The sequence below is a fragment of the Falco rusticolus genome, chromosome 7 (assembly GCF_015220075.1).
Source record: "Falco rusticolus isolate bFalRus1 chromosome 7, bFalRus1.pri, whole genome shotgun sequence".
NCBI lineage: Eukaryota > Metazoa > Chordata > Aves > Falconiformes > Falconidae > Falco > Falco rusticolus.
The window spans coordinates 40430094-40446444 of record NC_051193.1 but is presented as its reverse complement, the minus strand read 5'-3'; the positions used below and the strand labels follow the sequence as shown (position 1 = coordinate 40446444).

General features: G+C 41.4%; 1 protein-coding gene across 1 annotated transcript in view; it reads left to right on the top strand.

Annotated features, from left to right (window-relative positions):
* C7H14orf132 (chromosome 7 C14orf132 homolog) overlaps window positions 1-16128 on the top strand; it is a 44051-nt gene extending 27923 nt beyond the window's left edge. Inside the window, exon 2 of the mRNA XM_037395492.1 lies at window positions 7874-16128. Coding sequence (XP_037251389.1) covers window positions 7874-8098 — 225 coding nt within the window. The 3' untranslated portion in view covers window positions 8099-16128. The remainder of the gene's footprint in view (window positions 1-7873) is intronic.
* The last annotated feature ends 223 nt before the right edge of the window (window positions 16129-16351 follow it).

Below are 16351 nucleotides of genomic sequence, written 5' to 3'. Positions count from 1 at the left end.
AGGGCATGTGTAGCCCTTTTTCACTTTGGGAAATGGGATTAGGCTTCATTCAGGTTTCTCCTGTACACTCACTCTTGAGCTCTGCTGTGTGGTTTTCCACTTACACCTCATCATTTGACTTTTCTATTTATGGTGGGAATATCTTTTCCTCTTGCAGATATGAAGTGCCATTACAACCAGCTTGTGTTACTCTTCTTTTCCTCCTTGTCCTCCAGCACATGGAGAGCCACTTACTCTCTGCGTAAGAATAACCAGAACTTCCACTGATACTGTGTAGCTGTGTACTTGCTCCCAGTCAGTAATAGCACCTTGCATCTTTCGAGCAAAGCTGTCCATTGGGACATCAAAATATGCCCTAGGCAGTGTTCCCCCAGGTTTTTCTTTTTTTTGCATTGTTATGGGGTTGGTTTGTTAGTTTTTGTAATAGAGGATCTTGATACCAGAAAGGAACTGGTCACATTTACATGATCAGACCATGTGAATCCAGTTAAACCCAGTAGTTTGGCTTTGAAGTTACCCATGCCAAAAATATCAGAAAGTTGTGCGAGAAACCATCCAATAGGTGGTATAATCAGCATCTTGTTCCTCTACATATGATTAAAGAGTTTAAACTCAGAAGTTTGGTGTTTGAAACCCATTCAGAATCGTGTTCGAATTTAAACCGATACAGCTCTGCACATTTTATTATGTGTAAAGGAATTCCTGTTCTTTGTGAATTTCCCAGTATGATTATACATGGTGTGAAAAGGTCTTCTGTTTTGTCAGCTTTGGAAATTGTAAATAGGTTTGAATAGCTCCTACTCATGATAACAATGATGGTTAGCTTTATAGCCCCCTGCTGAGTTTCTCCATTTTGATAAATACCTTTCTGGTTCCCTCTGTATTTTTTCTTCTATGTGCATGTGTCATGAAAGCTGTAACTGTCTCAATGGGACCTAGACATCTTCTGCTTCCTCAGCACGGAGTGCACAATGGGATGCTAGCCTCAGTTTTTATTAGTTATGTGGAAGGTCAGCTAGTGCTGCTGCCTGAGTGGTTGTTCCTGGCACATCGAATTAGCTGAAAGCATGTCTGCTTGATTGCCCTGGACACTTGTGGTATTCACCACCCTCTCCAATTTAAAGTATACACATTAATGGTTTAAACTACATGTGACTTAGAGCTGTAGCTCATACAGCTTGTTTGCATTTCTGTTCAACATTGGAAAAACTTGCTCTTTTCCTTGGTGCAGCATTGCTGGCATTGGTTGGAAAGAGAGGAGGAATTCTTGGGGCCAGGGGTAGGATGAGAAACTCCTCCTCTGTTTCTGTTTGAGATGTGTCGACAATAAAAAGGCTTTTGTTTGTTCTCACTCTTCCACACTTGGAAGATGAAATCCAACAGCAGTTGGTTGAGAATAATAGCTTAAAAGCAGTAGGGTTCTTTGAAATAATGAAAGCTATCTCAAGAAGGCACTAGGCAGATGTAAATTGTGGGAATGGAATCACAGAATGTTTATCATTAGGGTATCTTGGATGCTACCTATGCAGAAATATGGGAGTGAAAAAACCAAGGTGAAAACACCTTCGTGCCAGTTATTTACACTGTTTCTTGCGGCTGATTCAGCAGAAGAGCTCCACAGAGAGGTGTTCCAGTCTGCACATGGCATGTGCTCGCATAAGGCACTTGAGGGGTAGCTGTGCTTAGGGACAAAGATCCAGCTGAGTTCGCTTCCCTGTGGGAACAACTTAGTTAAGGGAAACCAGTTTCTACAGCCAAGAGCAAACTCAGAATTGAAGTGTCTGCTGCAGGGTCCTGGAATGTCTTGGAAGATCTTTGGATGTTCCTTCCTCTGAATAACTAGACACTTGTTGGTCAAGGCAACTCAGTGTGGTTCAACGGCAAGGCTGAAACTCTAACCTCTGGCATCTGAGATGCTGCTAATAGGGAAGAACTTTGAACAGTGAGCTTGTCCAAAAGGACATTGTATCTAGCCTAGCATGAATCAGGAAAGCAGAGGAGGAAGTAATACACAGGTCCTGGGAGTATCATGAATTGGAAGAGATTGATAGAATTGAGAGGTTTAGACAAGATTAAAAATAGCAGGTGAAATCATGATGCTTTCAAGTTAAGAGTGAAAACTTTCCATTGCCACTGGTAGGGTGAACATTTTGATAACTGTATTTTGAAAATAAGCTGCTGGTTTTCCTAGGCTTGTCAACTTGAGACATTTCATTGTGAAGCAAGGATCTGAATTAATTAAAATGAGAATTTAAAGTTAACTGCATAAAGCATTTGCATGGATCCTCCCTTTTCAGAATTAGATCTATCTAATTAAATTAGATTGCCTTAGGTGCCCTTTAATTTTGGTTGTGTGGGGGTTTAGTGCATTTAAACTAATGCACTTGCAGTGAACATGAAATAACTCTCCTGATTGTCACTGTGTACCCAACGTTTGCTTTGTAAGTAGTAGCGTGATATTCTGGTGGATGGAAGAACTTGGTTCCCTAGATATTACCAGTAAATAAATATTAGCTAGGATGTCTTCATTTACATAATAGTGCATGCTTTAGATGAAGAGAATATATTTATCTGCATGTTTCTGTGAGACACAAGAGAATTAGTGTGGGGAGAATATTGGTCATGTGAGGTACATCTTTAGTGCAAAATATTTATTTAAAAAAAGCTTAAGAATAAAAATGTGGTTATGGTGCTTTTGCAAACCTGTCTGTTTCTGCCATCTTTGGCAAGTGTGTTAGATTGTTTTGTGATTGCAGCTAGAGGGTTTTCAGGCACAAATAAGCACTGCAGCGATCACACACCGCCAGGGCAGAAGGAAATAATAATTTCACTTTATGTGTTCAGAATATGCCATCATATAAAAATATGCTACCTAAAAGTTAACCAAAAAGAATCACTGAAAAATTAGATATTCGAAAGTAACAACAGGGATTTTACAAAACAACTGAGCCAAGGTGACATTTCACTTCTCAGCATCCCATTCCCAGAGTGGTGTGTGCTGAAGCCAGGGCCAAGGTACCGCACAGCCATGAAAGCTGCTGCTGAGGTTTCCTAATTTCGGGAAAGTGGCTACTGGAAGATTTGCTTTCAAATCTCTGTGCTAAGCCTGGGTTCCCAATAAGGTAGCAGGAACATAGTGTTACGCTTCTGTAGCTGACTATGAAAAAATGACAGACACCTGATTCTCAAAGATGGGGAGCGGTGTTACTGCTGAGTGATGGATTTTATGTGATGCTGCTTAAGAAAGCTATCATGTTTAGAGTATCAGTGACTGGCATCTGACATGTTGTTTTTCCTTGATGTGAATCATTTTGTTATAAAATAGGATTTTTCTGCTAACTAGAAAGTGTCTCACTTAACTGTTCAAGTCCCTTGTTCTCCTCGTGACCCTAAAGCATCCCTTTGGATGTCAGTGGGAGATATTAGCACAGTAGGTGTTCTCATTATCACTTGACATTTTGCTGTTTGGTTTTCTGCCTGTTGCTATTTAATGATTTCAGTTCTTTCTTTGCCAGTCCCAGAAACCATTTAGCAAGCAACGTACTATTAGCACTACTTAACATTATTGACATAGTCACTAGGAAAAGAGTTTCATTTCCGAACAGTGCTCAGCATTCCCCCTTGCCATCTGTTCCTGCTGTGTCACTCACTGTCGCCTTTCCCAGTTAACCCTTTGTGCTGGCCTCCTCACCCAGTGCTCTTGGGGAGGGTGGCACAGGCTCTGCACAGCTTTGCCTGAACTGTAAAAATCCTCTGAGGCTAAACCAGACTGCAGGTCGCTGTAATGGCAGTGGCATGGGGGCAGTTTTTGGCTGATGTAAATTGGCATCTGTTTGCTTTTTAGAGGCACAGACAGAGCAAGCACAGAAAGCACTGCAGGCTTTCTATCCTTAGCTGACTGTTCATCACAGGCACTTTGCAACTCCCATTAGTGTCGGGTCTGGATGTCTTGCAGCCTGTAATGTAATATCTTGAATAAGACTGCAGAGGGAAGATACAGTACCTTTTGGGAGAACAAAGACATCAAGACTGAGCGATGAGATTCATCTCACTGAAGTTAAACTACCAAAAAGATAGATTGCCAGTTGATATTAATCGCCCGTGCTTCCCTCTCTCCAGTGGAGAGATGAGCATATCTCCCAGGGATGATTTATGTGACTCTGATCACTGGGCAACCCTGACTGTTAGACGGCAGTAAGAGGCCAGGCTGAGAAGGATGATCAGCTTTAGATGAGCTCAGGTTGAGGCTGGACAAGTTCGTGGTAGCAAAATTCTTTGCGAGCTATTAAATCCATTGTAAGAGCATCTGGCTTATGAACTTTCTGAGCTGAGAACAGTTGGAGGCGGGGAGTTGGTAAGGGGTAGTATCAGACATGCTTGTCCTGGCGTGCTCTGGCTTTCCTAAGCATCTATTTATGGCCACCGTTGGAGCTAACACACAAGGGAGATGGACTTTCTGTCTGACACCATATGGCCATTCCTGCGCTCTTATGTGAGGCCATTTTAGCAGTGAGAAGCGGGGAATACACATTTAGTAAGAGACAGTTTCTGCAAATGGGAAATTGGCAGTAAGGTTTATTTCCAGATCTGTGGCAAAGTGCTACTGACCTACAAACAGAAAAATTGGAAGTGAATTTTACAGAAAGAGCCTGTGCCAGGTGCTGCTGAATGTCAGTGCTTTGTATCAGGTCACCGCAAGCCTTTCGGAGATTCAGATGAGCTGTTCCACCATGTGTTCCCCTCAGATGGTGCAGACAGCTTGCTTGAGCCTTACACGGTATGAGGAGATTCAGTTCTGACATCATTTGCAGTGTGGTGTGTAGCTGTGCTGCTACATGGATGCTCCCTGCGTCTGCAACAGCACCAGGTGGACTAACAGGGTAGAAGCTTGTCACTTCAAGTAACTGGCTGAGAGCACAGAATGGATGGCCCCAAAACCAGGTATCACTCACCAGAACAGTGCTCATGACCTTCCACTGTCTTGGGCACATGCACATATATGTGCACCTCTATATTTTGGATGATTTTTCAAGTTGAAAGATTTTGCAGAATTGACAATCTTAAATGCTGATACCCTTAAAATGGTTTGCTAAGGAGGCATGCACCTCAGACTGAGCATTTTGCTGCCCTTGTGGTAAACGTATGCCTGTCATTTGCTGCAAAAATCTTTGACTAGTGTCTCCATAGCTGTTAATTGGTAGCATCACTGCATAAATACACTTCTGTTTGAAGTCAGAATTGCTTTTTATGGCAACTTCTACATTAAAAAAATACTGATTAAACTGAAAAATGTTTTCCTTATCAAATTCCAAGAAACAAAAAAGGCCAGTGGAATTGGATTCAAAACATTAAGCTGGGCTTGATGTGAAATAGAAGCTATTGCTCTCTTTAAAGCACACTCTGGTGTTGAAACTGGCAGCAGAAGTCTTTGATGCAGGGAGAATGTATCAAATTTTACTTTTGCAATTTGCTTTTGCAATTTCCTGTTTGGTTTCTTGCAGTCTCCTTTTGTCTAACCATATTTGACCTCAAAGCTAAGTTTATGTAAGGTGGATTAGTTAGTATGACATATCCATTGTGGTCTTTCATCATTCTCTGTTTCCTTTTGAATGTGACATGATATTTTCTAGTACAGGTGAAATTCGTTCAGCAGTCAGCTTTGAAAGGCTCCGTGTTTCATAGCTCTCTAAAATGTTGTGGATAGTGAGCAAAAGAAGTTTTTTATTTCCTTTACCCTCGAGCTTCTCAAATTCTTTGCTCCAATTTGTAGATTGCAGCCACCACTGTGGAGAGGAGAGGTGTTGTATCCTCAAGTCCTGTGCTGTTCAGCACCCTCCATAGCACAGCTGCACACAGCCTGGAGGGGTGCGGTTTGGTACCAAAGGGAGAGGTTACAGGGAGAGTCAAAATGTGATGCGGGAGTTGAAGGACAGGGTGTTAAAAGAGATTAATTTTTCAGCCCAGTAAGTGCCGGGCACGGTAAGTGAAGGCTGATGGTACAGCAGCCTTCTGTGATGTGGCTGAACAAAGACAAGACTGATTCCTCTGTTATTCATAGGCCACGGTGACTTCAAAGTTACGATGGTACTACTAGTAGTGTAGTAGCAGGAAGGATTTTTATTTTGTTGTTACAGAGACAGGGTTTCAGTTGTAGGAGGAAGCCTGTTGAGAAAGGTGAAGAGTAATAATGCCAAAACCCCAAAAGCACTTACAAGTAGGGTGTAAACCAGGAGATTAAAATTGCATCCAAAGGTTGGAAGGTGACAGCAGCAGCATGGAAGGAGAAGAAAAGGTTGGTTGGTGTTGCAGCAAGAGTGTTGCTTAGCGAGAGCATTCTCAGAGTTTTTTCAGCTTTCCTTGAAGCTCTGGAGTTCTACCAGATCTGAAAGAAAAGTGTAGGTAGGATGCACTGATGTCTAGGTTTTACTTATTGCTGAAGATCAAACCAGTCATCAATGCTATGATGGAATTTTTTCCTTCTGGTCAGGCTGGCAGAGAGATTTGGACATATGGCTCTGGGCTTCCCATGTCCATCTGTCGTGTGTAGTCTTGCTCTCACCCCCCCAGTAAACCTACCTACTACAGTCCTCTGGCAATTTAGAGTACTGAAGAGACTTCGGGCATTACAACAGCCAGGAAGAGCTCATGCTCTCCCAGCAGTACATAACAGTTGCTGTTCCTGAGGTTGCTGAGCAAATCTTTGGCTTTTTACATGATATTCAGAAGTGTGTGCCCTGAGTGTTTATAGATATATGAAGATGTTCTGCAGCTTTTTCTGAAACAATGTCCTCTACTTGGGTGAGACTGGAGTTTGCACTCGGTGAGCTGGGGGAGACTTCCAGCTCTGCATTCTGGCACATACAAGGGACAAGGATGGAAGCAAAAAGCTTTTGTGTGGACCCTTTTTTAGTACTAGATGATCTTCATACTGCAGTAGGTATCCTTCTCTTGCCTTAATAAGGAACCCCCCATACATTTGCAGAAGGATGTAATTTTACACCTCTGTATAGAGGTTAAAATAGTTGTTGACTCGTAAAGAATATGTGCTGTGATCTAGGATGAAGTATTGGAATGTGTATAAGGACAAGGTTAAACATTTCCTTTTTTCTTTAACTTTACCATATCCCTGTATTGAATAACCGCTGTCTTACTGATAACTTTTCCTGGTATCACTGAGAAATCCACTAAAAGTACCAAAGAAGTTTTGTCCTTCCCAGTAGGAGAAGCCTGGGGTGGAAGAAGTGTTGGAAATCTGCCACTTACTTCACTGCTATGGAGCCTTTCAAAATCCAGTTTGCAGTTTTCCACTGCATAGGTTTATAAATCCTGAAGCATTGCAATGGTGTGTTTTGCAAGTGAAGTTAGCTTTACAGTAAGAACTTTTGCAATTCATATGTTTTTGCATGATGTCTATGTAAATCAAGGGTTCACTGCTAAGTGATACTTAAAAGGGGAACAAATTCTTTGTATCATGTTTTTGCGGTGCTTGCCTGATGCCTTATGGCAGTATATTATTGCTTGTAGTCACCAAACAGTTGTGTTGCTGTAAACTTACATTTTGGTGTGTGAGTGCTTTGGGGATAGCTGTATCTCTTCTTTCTAAATGCATATAATTACTTAGGTTGACTTGGAGCCTGCGTGCTAGCTCTTATGTATAGCCCATGGAATATACATAGTTTTTCTGCAATAATATTGATTCTAACAGAAATGCTGGAAGGTGTGTGTCTGTGGTATTCCTGACAGACTAGTACCATGTCCATGAAATCTCAGTAGATTTGCAGGTTTGCTGTTGGGCAGTCTTTTGTAATGACTTTGAGACAAAGCAAATACAGATACTAGCTTTCATCTAATTTTTCTGTATCTTTCTTCACAGCTTCCTGTTATGGGAGGAGCCTTTATGGACTCACCCAACGAGGACTTTAGTACGGAGTACTCCTTGTTTAACTCATCAGCCAACGTCCATGCAGCTTCTTCCATGCCAAATCCACCAGAAGAGACATCTCGTTCTTCAAATGATGCCATATTGTTATGGATTGCAATAATAGCAACAATTGGAAATATTGTGGTTGTGGGAGTGGTGTATGCCTTTACCTTCTAGGATGACTATCACTCCAAACACTGGAAGAGAGGATAACTGCAACAGTATTTGTCACGTGTATGTATGTGTGTATATATACATGTATATCTATATAAATACATATAGGTAGGGACTTGTTGATTAAGTGCTGCCACAGTGATGAAAATGAAATGCAAGTTAATCATCTTGAATCTTGATGGCAGACAGCTTGAATGCAATTGCGAATTGTATGGAAGAGAGCTTTAATTGAGAACAGAGCCAATACCAGTTTTGTATAGAAATGTAATACAAAGACCACCAACGTGGGTATAGTAAATACAAAGAGAAAGTGAGATGTATATAGAAAGTGCTTATTTTCTACCGTTTAGATTTTTCTAGCAGCTCTTCCATATTTTGTCAGCTTTTTTGTGCGGTTTTTTATTGTGGTATAACGTTGTATGAGATTGTTCTGTCATGTTTGCTGGACGTCTTAGTTTTCCAGATGGACTAAATGGTCAGCATTGGCTCGATTCTGATGAAGTCCAGGTTCATCATGTGTGAGTCCTCAGCATGTGCACACACTGCTAGGCTGGGTTCAGAATCGTGAGTCTTAAAGCTGTGGCAGGCAGATGCATGCTATCCAACACTTGCCTTCCAGTATCAGCTACTGGATCTGATAATCTGTGAATTGATGCTAAACCTGCCTGCTGTTTTTAGGAGGAGGCACAGCTGGTGTGAGGTGTGGCTGGTCTGCAGACGCTCTGCACTCCGGGGAGGAAGCGTTAAACAGAGCAGCAGCCCAAGCGCCCATTTCTGGCTGGAGGTATTGGATTGCAGGTTTGTAGATGTGTCCCTTTCAGGAAACAAAGGCCAAATACCATGCTTTTCAGCTCATTTCACTGCAGTCCAGATTTCCTGCAGAAGCCATGGACTTTCGTAAGCTGATCAGTGTATCAGAAGAATCTGGAGAAATTGCGAAGCCTAGTTAACAGTGAATGATGTCTGTGAGAAAAATAAGAGTTGGAAGAAAGATTGGACACTACTGTGCTCATGAGAGAGGGACTGCAAGAGGCAGGTATGTCCTGGGATAGAAACAGCACAAGAAAGGTAGTAAGTGACAGATACACAAGTGCTTGTATTTCAGTATTAATATGTCTCTGGATTCTGATGAGGCTCCTGGAAGTGAGTTTCTTGTAGCCTGCTTTAGGCAAGTGATAAACTCCAGTTAGCACTTGCATTTTTTCTGATGAGAGACAATATTTTCACTGCATTGTTCCTATGAGTGATTCCTTTACAAGAGCTGTATCTTTTCAAAAGAAGCTGTAGCCTTGCGTACCTCAAAGATTACAGAATCTTGAGGGATGGGGGGGGGGGGGGGGGGGGGGGGGAAATCACCTCTGTTGGAAATTTCCCTCTTCCCCTTAAAAAATAAACACAAATACATAAAAAGTCTGCGCTTTGAGAATAGTAGACAAATCCTTCCTCTATGTCTGCATATACTGTATAGGTTTTCTGGCTCATACAGTTACTACCCTAATTCCAGAAAGCCTTGTCTGCAGGGACAGAGACTATTTTTGACACTTGCCTGCCACTGGACTAAGAGCTACTGAATGTGTAGAGAGGTTTGAATTTTCTTCTTTTCTCTTTAAACTAACTTTCCAGCAGAGCTGGTGGACAGTTACTTGAATCAAAGCAGCATACCCCAAATCAGTATTTATAACCGCTCATAGTCATTGTGTATACTTATTTTTTTCCCTCTCTATGAACTGGCCTTTAAAGCTGGGAAAGATGCAAACAGAGCTAACAGGGGGGAGAAAAGAAACAAAAGTTATTTTGAGGATGGGAAAAACAATGACAACTCACTTGAACTTACCTGCTTCTGTGTGTGTAGTTATTTCCCTGTTTGGAGGCAAAATTTTGTGAAAATGGTTGAGGACAGATGAGATCTGTGCTGGAAAAAAGTATGAACAGCCCAATTCTGGAAGATCAGCAGGACAGAATGTAGATTCTGTTTAATAAAATAGCTGTAGTCTTAAGACTGATACCAAAACGATGATTTTCACTGCCCTAAAATAGCTATTCATTCCTTCACAGGCAGAGGAAAATAAAAAAGAGGGGAGCTGCATAAACTATGTACTTTTCATCTTCTTTCACTCCTCCCGATTCTCACTGAGCAGAAAGCAAGCTGTTAAGTAAGACTGGAAGGCTACAGAGAAGTTTCCAATGCAGAATTGGAAGGAATGAGCAGGACAAGGTCTGGTGTACAAACACGTAGGACCCATGGAAATATTGCTTAATGTACTGTACTGTCCCCAGCCATTTTCTGATATCCTATTGCCTTTGTAATTGTACCAATTACTCGTGGACTTTTTTTTCTTCAGTGTTTGCATAGGGTCTTTAGTTAATCCAGATCTTACAAGCACTGTTGTTGCATGAAGAGCAAAACATTTCCACCATGGTAAAAACCAGTTTGGCACTATGGTATTTGTCCAATGGCATTATTCTACTGCTTAATGAATTTGCCAATGGTGTGCTTTGTGTAAATTCCTAGAATATTAATCTTAGTGCAATTAGCGATGTTTACATCTCTCTCCCAAAGCACTGGACTAAATTTTTCACCCATGAAGAAGAGCATTAGAGCGGGAAGAGTAAAGAACCACCACTCTGCTAAAGAAACAGAGAGACGGTTTTGTGTTGCTTTTTCCAAAGAAAGTGCCCTACTTTCATGTGAAATTGATAATAATAGCAGGAGTGTTGGAAAACAATGAGTTCTGCCTCCCACATCCAGATCATTGTCATACATATTTTCACCATTAGAGGCTAAGCTGTCAAGAAGGGCCAGACAGAACTTCAATTAAAGTAATTGGCTTGACAGTGTGACATGGCAAAATGGGTGCAGGCAGCAAATGCAGGCTTTCCCTGTCTCATAGCTAAACTGCTAAACTGTGCACCTTTTCTGCTGGGAAAAAAATAGGTTTAGGATGCAGGCACACGGATATTGCGTGCGAGACACTATACAAAATATTGTCAGGTGTATTAAAGATTCCTAAATGAGAGTTTGAACCAGTTCTGCCCACTACGATCTGCTTTGATAGTGGTAACATGCACACTGTGTTTCTGGATGTTGTGTTCTGGCTTCATCCACTACAACCACTTCCATCTTCTGGGAGGTTAGTTCTGGGACGTTAGGGAAGGTTTAAAGTCAACTGTTGAAAAAGGGGACTCATCTGTCATTAAGTTCAGAGAAACTACAGAGGGGAATGGAGAAGTGGATGAATAGTGGATGTTTCATAGGTGTTGTCTGTGAAAAAAGTTACAGCTTCTTTATGCAGGTATATATTATACCCTGAACCATCAACACAGCTAGACTTGGAGTGCTGTAGCTCCTCCTTACCTTGGAGCAAGGATGTCCAATTGACAGTAGTTAGATGACTACTGTCACTCACTGAGGGGTGACTGGTAAACCCAAACACGTTCCCCAGACCTGTTCTCTGAAGCTGTTCGGTAAAAGCAGAAGAGAGCTCTGTGCTTTTGTATCAGCATGATAGCAGGGTTCAACTTGTAGAAGATCTGTGCTTTAAATGAAAGCATCTAGCACAGATACCACTTAGAAGATCCTGATTGGAGTTTGCTCTGTAACAGACAAAAAACACTTTCTATCTGCAGTGTTAGACCTCTACCTATGTTGTAAACTTCATTGTATGAACACATGAAGCCATACTCTATGTGCTCTGCAAAGTTGTTAAAGATCCATGGGAAGCAGGGAGACGAACTGGATGCCCTAACAAGTTTCTTCTAGCCATGGCCTCTAGGGATCTATGGCAACAAAAATTATCCCTTGTCCTATCACTACATGCCTTTGTAAAAAGTCCCTCTCCCATTTTCATAATATAAAGTAATTAAATGCTAATTGTTTTGCTCCAAGCAGCCAGCAGCTTGACATGGCAACTCTGCAGCCAGCACAGCAAAGACTAAGTGCTGAACAATTATGGAGGAAGGTGCAATAGGTAGGAGAACTGAGTGGGGAACAGCTATTCCTGTTATAGTTTTATCTGCAGGGCTAGGAGTCTGTGCTTGTCCACAGCATTAACATCTTCCTAAAATGCAGTGGAGGAGGAAGATGCATTTATGTGCATATTTGCAAAACCGAACAACAAATTTTGAAACTGATGCAACAGTAGCAGAGAGACTTGTCTGCTAGAAATAATGTATTTAGCCATTTGAGTGGGCAAGTAAGGTAATAGATATCTCAGAAGTAATAAGATCCCCTCTCCAAAATCCTTGTTTGCAATGGGACTTGAGGGCAGTCAGCATCCCACCCAACTGTGGAGCAGCCTGTAATAACAAGTCCCAAATCAAGAGTAAATAGAAGCAGCTAGCCATTATAGTCTTATCCTGTACATCCATTTGAAGATAAAGGGGAAAATACGCCTTTGTCTCTGGGACCAAATGAAAACAGGAGGCCTTAGTCTATTGGTTGTTATATATTTTGCCTATTATTAGAAGCTTTTGGTTTTTATTTTCAAACAATTCCAGTTGTTAATATCCTCTTCACATTTCTCTGCAGGCTGCTGAGTGTTATTAATTTCACGTAGCTCTGCCCGTTTATCCAGTGTAATTTTACTGGGTTTCCTGTGGCTAATCACAGAGCAGAATCTGGAAAATTACTCTTTTTTAAAGGATGACTTCCATTATTGCAATAAATAGGCCAAAACCCAGAATCTCAGATCAAAACGCTTCTGTGCTTTTGGAGAATTCAGAGCTCTGAGAATTGGATTTCATCTAGTTAATGCACAGAAAGGAAAAGGGCAGGCAGGTCCCTGGTGATACTGTCAGACATCAGGGTTCTGACAGGCAGAGCTGAGCATTCATGAACTGCTCTGCCCCTCTGAGCTGTGCTGGCTGCCTGGATGCACCACCTAAGCTGAGTTTAAGTGAACTAACCATCAGGTACAGCATGTCCCTCCCCATCTTACAGTTTCTAATCCTCAGGGAAACAAGTGCATTTATTCCATTTGCAGAAGAGCCAGAGATTAATATTGTTTAGGTACGCTGTTATTGGTACATTGGTCAGCCAACATAAGGTAGATATAGGGACGATATAACATGCAGTTAGCCCTTTGCTCCTGATCTGGGAACTTCCTAAATAAATTAAAGCAACCTGAGGCCTTAAAGTCTGCTACTGCCCTTAGACTGACACTAACTTTTTGTGTTTCCTCATACAGCCCCTCTTTGTGTCTTACCAACTGGAAACAGGGAAAACAAAGTCACCGCTGTGCTCTTCTCTGGGTGCGTAGGGAACTGCAAACAGCTAGGCACCAGCCATGTCCCGTTTTAGGTTTTGGTCCTTCAGGCACAAAGGAGGAAGGTGTCCAGTTCTCTACCTCGGAGACTCCAGGGGAATACGTGCCTTTGAAGAACAAAATGGCATGGCAATTTTATCTCATTCTGGCCTGTACCAGAATATTTACACCAAGGCAATATGACCAGACCTACTTTTGCAGTAACATATTTTGGGAATTAAAGCAACACAGTCAGGAACTGGAAAAGAAAGTAACCCTGGTAACACAAACCTGTCACATATGTAAACACCTCAATGACATGCCTCTGAAGGCAGGTTTGCCTGAGTGTCATAGGCAGACTTGATCTGTTGGTACTAAGGCAAATGTTCTTTCATATGAGCACAAATGGAATGGTGTTTCCATCTTTTGAGAAAGTCTTAGGAGCATCTTCCCACTCATTCTATCCTTCCTATGCAGGCTGCTAGTGAAGATATTTTTCAGTTGTAGAAAATACTCAAAAAGCTTCCCATGTTGGCAGTATACATACAAGATTTACCTTCCAAGGCTCTGCTTATTCTCCCTGCAACAGCAAAAAAATACCTAAGTTTCTTAAGCATGGAAAGTTAATGAGTCAAGTATCATCTGTACAGTAGTAGCGCCTCATTTTACTCTACAGCTTTATGCCAGTAGGTCTCAAAGGGGATCTTACTACCCAGACATTAGAAAGGCTGAGGACAGAGACAAGTTGCTTCTCAGGAATGTCTCAAAAATCACTACCCCGTCCTTTAGGCTGCATCATTCCTCCTTAAAGTACCTGGTGTGAACTTGCATTCATCCTTGTAAACCCTTTGTCATCACCACGTCTCTCTGCCTTTATTTTATTTCTCCCCTTGTCTTCTCTGTGTTCTTTTTGTTCCCTGGCATCAGAGCGTGTGAGCATTTGGAAGCCAGCAATGTTCTTCAGCCCTTCTTAACCACCTCCTTGACTGACTTTCACTGACAGTAAGTGATAATTAAGGACTTAACACAGTAAGTGCAAAGATCAGCAATATAAGGTCTCTTCCTGTAGGAAGATTGTAATCATTATCTGCCTTAGCAAACCGCAAAGTGTTTCCCCCAAGCAGAAGAGTAAGGTGTGGCCATGAAGCATCGTAACTGTATTGTCAATATCCATACAACCCAAAGCTACCTTTTAGAAATTCAGATTTTACAAATACTACGCTGTTCTGCAGTCAGCATTTACTGAGCTGTTCCCAACCCCAAGTCCTTGGTTGTTTCTAGCACATCAGAATCAGTGGTAACACACTTGGGGTAAGACAAGGGGAGTAGAAGAGGGTAGTAGTAAGAACAGAAAAGCTTCACGTGATTTAGTGTAGGGCCAAGGCCATTAAACACTAGCCTAGTCAGTAAAGAAAAACAACAACAATGTGCTAAGCCATTGCAAATGTAATCATACCTGTAGTTCTCAGATGCACGGCCAAGCTGCTGTAGCCAGACCGGGCATTTCTGAATCTCACGGTGAGCAGAAGGAAGCATATGTCTTGGCCAGGACCGAGAGCGCTGGGCAGCCTCCCTCACAGCTCCCTGCTTGTTCTGGCACTGCTTTGGGAGTTTCCTGAGCTGCAGTCATTAAAGGTGGTACCGCATTTCCTCTGGAGTTCAGTCCCACTAATGAGAAAAGATTGAACTGTTTACAGATTTAGGCCTAAAACTCGTCTCAGTTGCCACCTTCACAGGGTGATCAAAGTCCCTGAGCCTGCAAGCTGCTCCATCCAGAGGGACCTTTGCCTCCACCTGGAGTCAACTGGATTAATAACACTCTTCTGCACTTCTCACGTCTGCTTCAGTGGATCAACATGCAGGACTAGCTCTGGGGTTGCTGGGGTTTTGTTTAAAATATATCTAAAGATGTCCGTAATTTCCTAATCAAAAGAAAGAAAGCATAACTGTATTTTTTTTTTTAAATGAGAAGGTAACATAAACCAAGTCTGAATATTTTGATAGATATGCTCGAAGGGTATATAATGTAGCAACGGTTGCACTATTTTTTCTATTGTCTGATCACCTAGCCTGAGAAATATTTGTTCTTTCCTTAACAAAGAGGTCTTTCAGTTCTGAAGTTACGAAGTTTGAAAGGAGTGGAGTGCAAAGTCTCAGTGAAATTTTAAACGAACGTAAATAAATCCAGTAGCAGCTTTGTGAGGTAGCCTATAACATTTGTTTTTCAGTTAGCTTAAATATTGCCTAATTTTTCTTTTTTCTTCAAAAGTAAGCTAAATAGTGACACTTCTGAAAGCATCTGTACTTCACGCAAAAACACGGTCATATGGAAATGACATCTTTCAGCTCACACAAAACAGCTTTACAGGAGCCCTTGTCTGCACTGTTATTTTTCTTAATAACGCTAGACAATTTAATTCTCTTGTGCTTTCTCTCTACCCTGTTTTGTACACTAACAGGTTTTCAGGGCTTCTCTGTATTATTTTTTTTGGTTTTAGTATATGGGTTGGTTTAAAGAAAACCCCTTACTCTTGTAATCATTGTTCTTGAAATGCGAATCTCTGTAAAGAGAAAAACTTTGAAAATGCCCTGTTTTCTCTAAGCCTACTGTAATTAGCAAATTTAGTCAACAGAAATGTATTCTTTTAAGCTCCTGTTCTGTTCTTTTCCAGTTATTGACTGCTGTCACTATGTGTGTATTTAGTGCTGGTTCTTTAACTGTGGTGAAAATGAGAAGTTTTGTTAACATCAGATGGAAGTTGTGTTTTTGGATAAAGTTCTTTAAATTGATGGCAGCGTGTGATTTTTCATTTTATTCTAAATTTAATTGAGAGTATTCCAAAGTCTAATTTCAGTTATTTAATTATTACCTCCAGTGGTACACTGACACTAATAATTTGTTGCAATTTACAAATCTGCATGATTTGTCAGCCTTGGGAAACCATCTCTATCGCATATATGGCACAAACCAAACACTGTGGCTATTTCTACAGAAATAGATTCACCTCCTCTC